This window comes from Oncorhynchus nerka, linkage group LG14 (genome assembly GCF_034236695.1).
Source record: "Oncorhynchus nerka isolate Pitt River linkage group LG14, Oner_Uvic_2.0, whole genome shotgun sequence".
NCBI classification, from domain to species: Eukaryota; Metazoa; Chordata; class Actinopteri; order Salmoniformes; family Salmonidae; genus Oncorhynchus; species Oncorhynchus nerka.
Window position 1 is genome coordinate 16,013,278 of NC_088409.1, and position 13,951 is coordinate 16,027,228.

Genomic DNA, 13,951 nt, shown 5'->3' on the forward strand with positions numbered 1-13,951 from the left:
GGAGTGTGTTGTTTGAACAGATATAAAGCCACGGTTGGTGATCTACTGCCACATGGAGAGTGTTGTTTGAACAGATATAAAGCCACGGTTGGTGATCTACTGCCACATGGAGTGTGTTGTTTGAACAGATATAAAGCCACGGTTGGTGATCTACTGCCACACAGAGTGTGTTGTTTGAACAGATATAAAGCCACGGTTGGTGATCTACTGCCACATGGAGTGTGTTGTTTGAACAGATATAAAGCCACTGTTGGTGATCTACTGCCACATGGAGAGTGTTGTTTGAACAGATATAAAGCCACGGTTGGTGATCTACTGCCACATGGAGAGTGTTGTTTGAACAGATATAAAGCCACGGTTGGTTATCTACTGCCACCTGGAGTGTGTTGTTTGAACAGATATAAAGCCACGGTTGGTGATCTACTGCCACATGGAGTGTGTTGTTTGAACAGATATAAAGCCACGGTTGGTGATCTACTGCCACATGGAGAGTGTTGTTTGAACAGATATAAAGCCACGGTTGGTTATCTACTGCCACATGGAGTGTGTTGTTTGAACAGATATAAAGCCACGGTTGGTGATCTACTGCCACATGGAGTGTGTTGTTTGAACAGATATAAAGCCACGGTTGGTGATCTACTGCCACATAGAGTGTGTTGTTTGAACAGATATAAAGCCACGGTTGGTGATCTACTGCCACATGGAGTGTGTTGTTTGAACAGATATAAAGCCACGGTTGGTGATCTACTGCCACACAGAGTGTGTTGTTTGAACAGATATAAAGCCACGGTTGGTGATCTACTGCCACATGGAGTGTGTTGTTTGAACAGATATAAAGCCACTGTTGGTGATCTACTGCCACATGGAGAGTGTTGTTTGAACAGATATAAAGCCACGGTTGGTGATCTACTGCCACATGGAGAGTGTTGTTTGAACAGATATAAAGCCACGGTTGGTTATCTACTGCCACCTGGAGTGTGTTGTTTGAACAGATATAAAGCCACGGTTGGTGATCTACTGCCACATGGAGTGTGTTGTTTGAACAGATATAAAGCCACGGTTGGTGATCTACTGCCACATGGAGAGTGTTGTTTGAACAGATATAAAGCCACGGTTGGTTATCTACTGCCACATGGAGTGTGTTGTTTGAACAGATATAAAGCCACGGTTGGTGATCTACTGCCACATGGAGTGTGTTGTTTGAACAGATATAAAGCCACGGTTGGTGATCTACTGCCACATAGAGTGTGTTGTTTGAACAGATATAAAGCCACGGTTGGTGATCTACTGCCACATGGAGTGTGTTGTTTGAACAGATATAAAGCCACGGTTGGTGATCTACTACCACATAGAGTGTGTTGTTTGAACAGATATAAAGCCACGGTTGGTGATCTACTGCCACATGGAGTGTGTTGTTTGAACAGATATAAAGCCACGGTTGGTGATCTACTGCCACACAGAGTGTGTTGTTTGAACAGATATAAAGCCACGGTTGGTGATCTACTGCCACATGGAGTGTGTTGCTTTGAACAGATATAAAGCCACTGTTGGTGATCTACTGCCACATGGAGAGTGTTGTTTGAACAGATATAAAGCCACGGTTGGTGATCTACTGCCACATGGAGAGTGTTGTTTGAACAGATATAAAGCCACGGTTGGTGATCTACTGCCACATGGAGTGTGTTGTTTGAACAGATATAAAGCCACGGTTGGTGATCTACTGCCACATGGAGTGTGTTGTTTGAACAGATATAAAGCCACGGTTGGTGATCTACTGCCACATGGAGAGTGTTGTTTGAACAGATATAAAGCCACGGTTGGTTATCTACTGCCACCTGGAGTGTGTTGTTTGAACAGATATAAAGCCACGGTTGGTTATCTACTGCCACCTGGAGTGTGTTGTTTGAACAGATATAAAGCCACGGTTGGTGATCTACTGCCACATGGAGTCTACTGCCACATGGAGTGTGTTGTTTGAACAGATATAAAGCCACGGTTGGTGATCTACTGCCACCTGGAGTGTGTTGTTTGAACAGATATAAAGCCACGGTTGGTGATCTACTGCCACGTGGAGTCCACATGGAGTGTGTTGTTTGAACAGATATAAAGCCACGGTTGGTGATCTACTGCCACCTGGAGTGTGTTGTTTGAACAGATATAAAGCCACGGTTGGTGATCTACTGCCACATGGAGTGTGTTGTTTGAACAGATATAAAGCCAAGGTTGGTGATCTACTGCCACATGGAGAGTGTTGTTTGAACATATATAAAGCCACGGTTGGTGATCTACTGCCACACGGAGTGTGTTGTTTGAACAGATATAAAGCCACGGTTGGTGATCTACTGCCACCTGGAGTGTGTTGCTTGAACAGATATAAAGCCACGGTTGGTGATCTACTGCCACATGGAGTGTGTTGTTTGAACAGATATAAAGCCACGGTTGGTGATCTACTGCCACATGGAGAGTGTTGTTTGAACAGATATAAAGCCACTGTTGGTGATCTACTGCCACATGGAGTGTGTTGTTTGAACAGATATAAAGCCACGGTTGGTGATCTACTGCCACATGGAGTGTGTTGTTTGAACAGATATAAAGCCACGGTTGGTGATCTACTGCCACATGGAGTGTGTTGTTTGAACAGATATAAAGCCACGGTTGGTGATCTACTGCCACCTGGAGTGTGTTGTTTGAACAGATATAAAGCCACGGTTGGTGATCTACTGCCACATGGAGTCTACTGCCACATGGAGTGTGTTGTTTGAACAGATATAAAGCCACGGTTGGTGATCTACTGCCACATAGAGTGTGTTGTTTGAACAGATATAAAGCCACGGTTGGTGATCTACTGCCACATGGAGTGTGTTGTTTGAACAGATATAAAGCCACGGTTGGTGATCTACTACCACATAGAGTGTGTTGTTTGAACAGATATAAAGCCACGGTTGGTGATCTACTGCCACATGGAGTGTGTTGTTTGAACAGATATAAAGCCACGGTTGGTGATCTACTGCCACACAGAGTGTGTTGTTTGAACAGATATAAAGCCACGGTTGGTGATCTACTGCCACATGGAGTCTACTGCCACATGGAGTGTGTTGTTTGAACAGATATAAAGCCACGGTTGGTGATCTACTGCCACATAGAGTGTGTTGTTTGAACAGATATAAAGCCACGGTTGGTGATCTACTGCCACATGGAGTGTGTTGTTTGAACAGATATAAAGCCACGGTTGGTGATCTACTGCCACATAGAGTGTGTTGTTTGAACAGATATAAAGCCACGGTTGGTGATCTACTGCCACATGGAGTGTGTTGTTTGAACAGATATAAAGCCACGGTTGGTGATCTACTGCCACACAGAGTGTGTTGTTTGAACAGATATAAAGCCACGGTTGGTGATCTACTGCCACATGGAGTCTACTGCCACATGGAGTGTGTTGTTTGAACAGATATAAAGCCACGGTTGGTGATCTACTGCCACATAGAGTGTGTTGTTTGAACAGATATAAAGCCACGGTTGGTGATCTACTGCCACATGGAGTGTGTTGTTTGAACAGATATAAAGCCACGGTTGGTGATCTACTACCACATAGAGTGTGTTGTTTGAACAGATATAAAGCCACGGTTGGTGATCTACTGCCACATGGAGTGTGTTGTTTGAACAGATATAAAGCCACGGTTGGTGATCTACTGCCACACAGAGTGTGTTGTTTGAACAGATATAAAGCCACGGTTGGTGATCTACTGCCACATGGAGTGTGTTGCTTGAACAGATATAAAGCCACTGTTGGTGATCTACTGCCACATGGAGAGTGTTGTTTGAACAGATATAAAGCCACGGTTGGTGATCTACTGCCACATGGAGAGTGTTGTTTGAACAGATATAAAGCCACGGTTGGTGATCTACTGCCACATGGAGTGTGTTGTTTGAACAGATATAAAGCCACGGTTGGTGATCTACTGCCACATGGAGTGTGTTGTTTGAACAGATATAAAGCCACGGTTGGTGATCTACTGCCACATGGAGAGTGTTGTTTGAACAGATATAAAGCCACGGTTGGTTATCTACTGCCACCTGGAGTGTGTTGTTTGAACAGATATAAAGCCACGGTTGGTTATCTACTGCCACCTGGAGTGTGTTGTTTGAACAGATATAAAGCCACGGTTGGTGATCTACTGCCACATGGAGTCTACTGCCACATGGAGTGTGTTGTTTGAACAGATATAAAGCCACGGTTGGTGATCTACTGCCACCTGGAGTGTGTTGTTTGAACAGATATAAAGCCACGGTTGGTGATCTACTGCCACGTGGAGTCTACTGCCACATGGAGTGTGTTGTTTGAACAGATATAAAGCCACGGTTGGTGATCTACTGCCACCTGGAGTGTGTTGTTTGAACAGATATAAAGCCACGGTTGGTGATCTACTGCCACATGGAGTGTGTTGTTTGAACAGATATAAAGCCAAGGTTGGTGATCTACTGCCACATGGAGAGTGTTGTTTGAACATATATAAAGCCACGGTTGGTGATCTACTGCCACACGGAGTGTGTTGTTTGAACAGATATAAAGCCACGGTTGGTGATCTACTGCCACCTGGAGTGTGTTGCTTGAACAGATATAAAGCCACGGTTGGTGATCTACTGCCACATGGAGTGTGTTGTTTGAACAGATATAAAGCCACGGTTGGTGATCTACTGCCACATGGAGAGTGTTGTTTGAACAGATATAAAGCCACTGTTGGTGATCTACTGCCACATGGAGTGTGTTGTTTGAACAGATATAAAGCCACGGTTGGTGATCTACTGCCACATGGAGTGTGTTGTTTGAACAGATATAAAGCCACGGTTGGTGATCTACTGCCACATGGAGTGTGTTGTTTGAACAGATATAAAGCCACGGTTGGTGATCTACTGCCACCTGGAGTGTGTTGTTTGAACAGATATAAAGCCACGGTTGGTGATCTACTGCCACATGGAGTCTACTGCCACATGGAGTGTGTTGTTTGAACAGATATAAAGCCACGGTTGGTGATCTACTGCCACCTGGAGTGTGTTGTTTGAACAGATATAAAGCCACGGTTGGTGATCTACTGCCACACGGAGTGTGTTGTTTGAACAGATATAAAGCCACGGTTGGTGATCTACTGCCACACGGAGTGTGTTGTTTGAACAGATATAAAGCCACGGTTGGTGATCTACTGCCACATGGAGTCTACTGCCACATGGAGTGTGTTGTTTGAACAGATATAAAGCCACAGTTGGTGATCTACTGCCACATGGAGTGTGTTGTTTGAACAGATATAAAGCCACGGTGGGTGATCTACTGCCACATGGAGAGTGTTGTTTGAACAGACATAAAGCCACGGTTGGTGATCTACTGCCACCTGGAGTGTGTTGTTTGAACAGATATAAAGCCACGGTTGGTGATCTACTGCCACATGGAGTGTGTTGTTTGAACAGATATAAAGCCACGGTTGGTGATCTACTGCCACACGGAGTGTGTTGTTTGAACAGATATAAAGCCACGGTTGGTGATCTACTGCCACATGGAGTGTGTTGTTTGAACAGATATAAAGCCACGGTTGGTGATCTACTGCCACATAGAGTGTGTTGTTTGAACAGATATAAAGCCACGGTTGGTGATCTACTGCCACATGGAGTGTGTTGTTTGAACAGATATAAAGCCACGGTTGGTGATCTACTGCCACATGGAGTGTGTTGTTTGAACAGATATAAAGCCACGGTTGGTGATCTACGGCCACCTGCAGTTATGGAATGTTTGCTCATGTATAATTCATTGGCTGATCCCTCAGATGGAATTATGTGATCCTTCATTAACCCATAGGAAGTCCCACCCAGTTGACTACTTCAAAATGGTGAAATTTCTCAATGACGATGCCCACGCTAAGACGGGCTTTTAGGCACTAGAGTCCTCTATCTATCTCTATGATTTGAACAGACTTCTTATTTGATGTTGTGTCATCTGCTATCAACTCCTATCAACTAATGTAACTGAATTTAAGTTTTGTCAACTCATCTACTAAATGAACGTAACTCTTGTGCTGTGTTTATAGGGTGTGGTGTGGATAGACTGGAAGGGCAAAGACTCGTCCATTCCCTTTACTGAGATGAAGTTCCGACCGGCCGGGATCTCCATCACAACCCACGGATAAGACTGTCCTCTGACTAGTCCACCCCTAAACCCTTTCTTTGAGAAACAGGAAAGTGGAGCACCAAGAGACCATAAACGTGTGGATGTCGCACTTCCTGCATCTCAAATTCCACCTCAACTTGCATGTCCAGTGGTCTTAACAGCCGTCACGACAGACAGCGTATCAGTCTGTACTTGTACTGTACAGTGCAGTGCACCAGGCTCCTGTTCTGTACCTTTATCATGCTGTCTCTCTCAGCTGTATCTGTAGACAGGAAATATTTGTGATTGCAGCATTTTGTATAGTATTGTTTTATGACCCAACTCTTACCGTCTCCAACTCAATGACTGTTCTACTGCTCTGACCCCAAAGCATCTCTACCTGATGCACATCACAAGGTTACCACCCCACTACTACTGTAATAAAACATGCACTGTCTCACTCTATTGCAATAAATGAGGCACATGAATGCCTGGATGGAGATGGGTTTTTTGTACTCAACTATGTGAGTGGTGTTGTGTGTGTGTGTGTGACTAATCTGCTAACACGATTCTTCAGGTGTTGTCAAGGTTACTCATCACCATGTGTAGTTCACCTGTGCTAGACATGCTTATTTCACATATTTCAGTTCTGTTCACAAATACAGTGTTTTGTGAACTGATTTGAAACATTTAGACAAGAGAGAGTGTGCATGAAATCGCCTCGGACAGGTTAGTATCAGTAATAAGATGGTGAAATCATCATTACTAAACACATTTCCAGTTGACAGTTATGCAATATGACACCCACACTCGGGCTGTGTCCCTAATGGCACCCTATTCCCTATGCAGTGCACTACTTTTGATCAGGGCCCATAGGGAATAGGGTGTATATGGCCTATAGGGAATAGAATGCCACCTACACAAACTGAGGCTATACATCCCTGGTGTGTTTCTGTCACCATCAGCATTTTCAATCAGTGACAATCTAACATAATATAATTCACTTCTCCCTCCTCCAATAGGCATTTAGTTCCTGATCTAACAACTCAGCACACTCTGCTCTGAAATGTCCATTTATCAACGACTCACAGGAAAGAAGATGAGTGGATATGGAGCTCAACTCCGTGAGGTCTCTAGCACTGCAGCATCCAGGGGAAAGATAAATGAGGGTGAATGTATGAAGCTATTAGCTTGTCACGTCTTACCACAGAAGCACCGACTGAGTATGTTCCAACTATTGAACAGACATTTTGCAGCAGAATGGCTTCAGTCACAAAGCTCAGCATTCTACTGGCCGTTGATGCCTATGAAATGAAAGAACAAGGTGAAGAATCCTCCTTTTCCACGACTCCTGTAGGTGAAGACTACTGGTTGATCACCAGATCCTCAGCTAAAGAGAGTCTGCTGCTGTGAATACCTCTAACTCTTCACCTGAAGAGAGTCTGCTGCTGTGAATACCTCTAACCCTTCACCTGAAGAGAGTCTGCTGCTGTGAATACCTCTAACCCTTCACCTGAAGAGAGTCTGCTGCTGTGAATACCTCTAACCCTTCACCTGAAGAGAGTCTGCTGCTGTGAATACCTCTAACCCTTCACCTGAAGAGAGTCTGCTGCTGTGAATACCTCTAACCCTTCACCTGAAGAGAGTCTGCTGCTGTGAATACCTCTAACCCTTCACCTGAAGAGTCTGCTGCTGTGAATACCTCTAACCCTTCACCTGAAGAGAGTCTGCTGCTGTGAATACATCTAACCCTTCACCTGAAGAGAGTCTGCTGCTGTGAATACCTCTAAACCTTCACCTGAAGAGAGTCTGCTGCTGTGAATACCTCTAACCCTTCACCTGAAGAGAGTCTGCTGCTGTGAATACCTCTAACCCTTCACCTGAAGAGAGTCTGCTGCTGTGAATACCTTTAACCCTTCACCTGAAGAGAGTCTGCTGCTGTGAATACCTCTAACCCTTCACCTGAAGAGAGTCTGCTGCTGTGAATACCTCTAACCCTTCACCTGAAGAGAGTCTGCTGCTGTGAATACCTCTAACCCTTCACCTGAAGAGAGTCTGCTGCTGTGAATACCTCTAACCCTTCACCTGAAGAGAGTCTGCTGCTGTGAATACCTCTAACCCTTCACCTGAAGAGAGTCTGCTGCTGTGAATACCTCTAACCCTTCACCTGAAGAGAGTCTGCTGCTGTGAATACCTCTAACCCTTCACCTGAAGAGAGTCTGCTGCTGTGAATACCTCTAACCCTTCACCTGAGAATTCCACCCTGGATGCAGACTTATGGGATCGTCTAAAAGCTATCTGTGAATCTGAGGAACAATTCTTATCTCCAGATCAACAACCTCACTCAGTCAGACTCTGGGCATTACAAGGTGTGCTGGACAACTGGCACAGGGTCCAAACAGAAGAACATAGACCTCACCGTTTGCAGAACTACAGGCAAGAAGCCAGTTGTGACATTTATCCAGTTAGGAGAGACAGGAGACCTGTTGTGTGGGACGGCAAGGGGTGGTGACAATGTGACCGTCCGGTGGTTATATTTGAACATTTGGGACATCATTAGTTCCCTAGCACCTTTCGTGGAGGACGAAATGGGATGGCAAATGGTTGAGAACAGCTCCACTCTACGTATCACCAACTTCACCACTGAGGACAAGATATCTTTTGTTTTAATGGTACTGGAGCCCCAGCAATGTGTTTACAGGGAGTTGGTGGAAGTGAGGCCTGAGGCAATGTATCTCCATTGCTCATTGGGAGAAAATGCAGTGCCTTGCTTTAACACTGACCCCAGTGAAGAAGAGTTGCATACTGACAGGTTTAGAGTTAGAATAGCCGTGTGAAAACACCTCTGAGGAAAACCTCACTGGCCAAGGGAAACAAATGTACATGGTAGATGGAAGAGTGTCAGGGAATTACACCCTGGTCATCCCATCACTGATGCTGAACCACACAGGCTTCTGTATATGTTTTAGGGGTTTCAGGATTCTTCAATGCTGTGACCTGCTGGTGTGCTGCAAGTCAGAGGGAAGGGAAGCTGCTCTCGGGTGTAACGCTGATCTCACTCAGCCTGCTGAGGTTGTATGGTACAGACAGAGCGATCTGGTGGACGATGTTATCATGGACACACAAAACACACTGTATGTCTGCCAACGCAGAAATGATTTGAGGATATGGAGGGCCGAATGAATGCGTCTAGTCCTCACTCCTCTTTGGTGCTCTCTAACGTCTCACTGGAGGACCGTGGGAAGTACTAGTGTGCTGTCATCTATGAAGACGCGTGTGTCAGTGACTAAGACCCATCTGATTTACGTTGAGAGAGATCCCTTTGTTGTCGATTCCACTTACTATGCAGTGTTCTCGTCATTGCTGGGCTGTGTTCTGCTGGGGATGGCCTGCACTGTGATCACTGTGAACATGAAGACCACGAGAAGAGACTGTGCATCTCTACAGACTCTGAGGACTGCAGCCCAGACAAAGGGACAACAGAGCAATGGAGAGGAAGAGGAGAGGGAGGAGAGAGAGAGAGGAAAGGGGAGGAGATGGAAGGGAAGAGAGAGGGGAAAGGATAGAATAGAGAGTGGAGAAAGTGAGTTATGAGCGAAGAGAGAGGGGAGAGAGGAGGAAGAGAGAGGTGAAGGAAGAGAGAGAGGAGAAAGAGAGAGGGGAGGAAGAGAGAGGGGAGAAAGAGAGAGGGGAGGAAGAGAGAGGGGAGAAAGAGAGAGGGGAGGAAGAGAGAGGGGAGAAAGAGAGAGGAGAGGAAGAGAGAGGGGAGAAAGAGAGAGGGGAGGAAGAGAGAGGGGAACGAAGAGAGAGGGTAGGAAGAGAGAGGGGAACGAAGAGAGAGGGGAACGAAGAGAGAGGGTAGGAAGAGAGAGGGAAGGAAGAGAGAGAGGAGCAAGAGAGAGAGGAGAAAGAGAGAGGGGAGGAAGAGACAGGGGAGAAAGAGAGAGGGGAGAGAGGGGAACGAAGAGAGAGGGGAACGAAGAGAGAGGGTAGGAAGAGAGAGGGAAGGAAGAGAGAGAGGAGCAAGAGAGAGAGGAGAAAGAGAGAGGGGAGGAAGAGAGAGGGGAGAAAGAGAGAGGGGAGAGAGAGGGGAACGAAGAGAGAGGGTAGGAAGAGAGAGGGAAGGAAGGAAGGAAGAGAGACGGAAGGAAGAGAGAGGTGAGGATGAGAGAGGGGAGCAAGAGAGAGGGGAGGAAGAGAGAGGGGAGGGAGGAAGAGAGGGGAGAGTGAAGAGAGAGGGAAGGAAGAGAGAGAGGAGCAAGAGAGAGAGGAGAAAGAGAGAGGGGAGGAGGAAGAGAGAGGGGAGAAAGAGAGAGGGGAGAGAGAGGGGAACGAAGAGAGAGGGTAGGAAGAGAGAGGGAAGGAAGGAAGGAAGAGAGACGGAAGGAAGAGAGAGGTGAGGATGAGAGAGGGGAGCAAGAGAGAGGGGAGGAAGAGAGAGGGGAGGGAGGAAGAGAGGGGAGAGTGAAGAGAGAGGGAAGGAAGAGAGAGAGGAGCAAGAGAGAGAGGAGAAAGAGAGAGGGGAGGAGGAAGAGAGAGGGGAGAAAGAGAGAGGGAGAGAGAGGGGAACGAAGAGAGAGGGTAGGAAGAGAGAGGGAAGGAAGGAAGGAAGAGAGACGGAAGGAAGAGAGAGGTGAGGATGAGAGAGGGAGCAAGAGAGAGGGGAGGAAGAGAGAGGGGGAGGGAGGAAGAGAGGGAGAGTGAAGAGAGGGAAGGAAGAGAGAGGGGAGAAAGAGAGGAGAGAAAGAGATAGGAGGAAGAGAGAGGTGAGGAAGAGAGAGGACAGAAAGAGATATAGGAGGAAGAGAGGGGTGAGGAAGAGAGAGGGGAGGAAGAGAGAGGGGATGAAGAGAGAGGAGAGAAAGAGAGAGGAGAGAAATAGAGATAGGAGGAAGAGAGAGGGGAGGAAGAGAGAGGTGAGGAAGTGAGAGGAGAGAAAGAGAAAGAGAGATAGGAGGAAGAGAGAGGAGGGAAGAGAGAGGGGAGGGAAGAGAGAGGACAGGATCAAGTTATGAGAGGGGGCAGGGAAGAGAGAGGACAGGATAGAGTTATGAGAGAGGGGAGGGAAGAGAGAAGATTGTGCAGATCATTCTCAAAACTCAGCTGAAAACATTTATTTTTCAAATTGCCTTGAATGATTCCTATTAATATTTTTCAATGTGATACTTTGGTCCCATCTTTTGACTTACTTCTATGTGAACTCATGCTGTATAGGTCCCACCTCTGTTCTTATCTGAGTCTCTCCAGCAAAGTAAACATCATCCTCTTTAAAATCACATGTCCTTCAGAAAGACCCTGCTGTGGTGCAACCTAACCTCGACTGACCAAAGGACTTCAATCATCCTCTTTAAAATCACATGTCCTTCAGAAAGAACCTGCCGTGGTGCAACCTAACCTGGGCTGACCAAAGGACTACAGAAAGACCCTGCCGTGGTGCAACCTAACCTGGGCTGACCAAAGGACTTCAATCATCCTCTTTAAAATCACATGTCCTTCAGAAAGACCCTGCCGTGGTGCAACCTAACCTGGGCTGACCAAAGAACTTCAGAAAGACCCTGCCGTGGTGCAACCTAACCTGGGCTGACCAAAGGACTTCAGAAAGACCCTGCCGTGGTGCAACCTAACCTGGGCTGACCAAAGAACTTCAGAAAGACCCTGCCGTGGTGCAACCTAACCTGGGCTGACCAAAGGACTTCAGAAAGACCCTGCCGTGGTGCAACCTAACCTGGGCTGACCAAAGGACTTCAGAAAGACCCTGCCTTGGTGCAACCTAACCTGGGCTGACCAAAGGACTTCAATCATCCTCTTTAAAATCACGTCCTTCAGAAAGACCCTGCCGTGGTGCAACCTAACCTGGGCTGACTAAAGGACTTCATAAAGATCCTGCCGTGGTGCAACCTAACCTGGGCTGACCAAAGGACTACAGAAAGATCCTGCCGTGGTGCAACCTAACCTGGGCTGAACAAAGGACTTCAGAAATACCCTGCAGTGGTGCAACCTAACCTGGGCTGACCAAAGGACTTCAGAAAGATCCTGCTGTGGTGAAACCTAACCTGGGGCTGATCAAAGGACTTCAGAAAGACCCTGCCTTGGTGCAACCTAACCTGGGCTGACCAAAGGACTTCAATCATCCTCTTTAAAATCACGTCCTTCAGAAAGACCCTGCCGTGGTGCAACCTAACCTGGGCTGACTAAAGGACTTCATAAAGATCCTGCCGTGGTGCAACCTAACCTGGGCTGACCAAAGGACTACAGAAAGATCCTGCCGTGGTGCAACCTAACCTGGGCTGAACAAAGGACTTCAGAAAGACCCTGCCGTGGTGCAACCTAACCTGGGCTGACCAAAGGACTTCAGAAAGATCCTGCTGTGGTGAAACCTAACCTGGGGCTGATCAAAGGACTTCAGAAAGACCCTGCCGTGGTGCAACCTAACCTGGGCTGACCAAAGGACTTCAGAAAGACCCTGCCGTGGTGCAACCTAACCTGGGCTGACCAAAGGACTTCAGAAAGACCCTGCCGTGGTGCAACCTAACCTGGGCTGACCAAAGGACTTCAGAAAGACCCTGCCGTGGTGCAACCTAACCTGGGCTAACCAAAGGACTTCAATCATCCTCTTTAAAATCACATGTCCTTCAGAAAGACCCTGCCGTGGTGCAACCTAACCTGGGCTGACCAAAGGATTACAGAAAGATCCTGCCGTGGTGCAACCTAACCTGGGCTGAACAAAGGACTTCAGAAAGACCCTGCCGTGGTGCAACCTAACCTGGGCTGACCAAAGGACTTCAGAAAGATCCTGCTGTGGTGAAACCTAACCTGGGGCTGATCAAAGGACTTCAGAAAGACCCTGCCGTGGTGCAACCTAACCTGGGCTGACCAAAGGACTTCAGAAAGACCCTGCCGTGGTGCAACCTAACCTGGGCTGACCAAAGGACTTCAGAAAGACCCTGCCGTGGTGCAACCTAACCTGGGCTGACCAAAGGACTTCAGAAAGACCCTGCCGTGGTGCAACCTAACCTGGGCTGACCAAAGGACTTCAGAAAGACCCTGCCGTGGTGCAACCTAACCTGGGCTGACCAAAGGATTACAGAAAGACCCTGCCGTGGTGCAACCTAACCTGGGCTGATCAAAGGACTTCAGAAAGACCCTGCCGTGGTGCAACCTAACCTGGGCTGACCAAAGGACTTCAGAAAGACCCTGCCGTGGTGCAACCTAACCTGGGCTGACCAAAGGACTACAGAAAGACCCTGCCGTGGTGCAACCTAACCTGGGCTGACCAAAGGACTACAGAAAGACCCTGCCGTGGTGCAACCTAACCTGGGCTGATCAAAGGACTTCAGAAAGACCCTGCCGTGGTGCAACCTAACCTGGGCTGACCAAAGGACTTCAGAAAGACCCTGCCGTGGTGCAACCTAACCTGGGCTGACCAAAGGACTTCAGAAAGACCCTGCCGTGGTGCAACCTAACCTGGGCTGATCAAAGGACTTCAGAAAGACCCTGCCGTGGTGCAACCTAACCTTGACTGACCAAAGGACCTCAATCATCCTCCAACTGGGAGCCATAGTTCCACCTAGTTGCACCATGAGAACAAGCCAAAGACCTTCAGTGCTTTGGTGTGTCAGGTCAACATGTTACTGAGATATCCAAGGATATCGGTCGTGGTCGTACAATTTCTCAGCTGTTGTTTTTTTCCACCATATAAATACATTGAAATAATAGTTGGTTATCCAGAGGGTCAAGACAAGACAATATTTACACATCCTTGAGCAGGACCATGCTAACACTGAAGAGACTCTGTCAGGAGTCCTGTATAAAAGGGAA

General features: G+C 47.2%; 1 protein-coding gene across 1 annotated transcript in view; it reads left to right on the plus strand.

Moving 5' to 3' along the window:
- tnxba (tenascin XBa) overlaps nucleotides 1-6,173 on the plus strand; it is a 50,548-nt gene extending 44,375 nt beyond the window's left edge. The window contains exon 13 of the mRNA XM_065027169.1: nucleotides 6,091-6,173. Coding sequence (XP_064883241.1) covers nucleotides 6,091-6,173 — 83 coding nt within the window. The remainder of the gene's footprint in view (nucleotides 1-6,090) is intronic.
- Nucleotides 6,174-13,951: the final 7,778 nt, after the last annotated feature.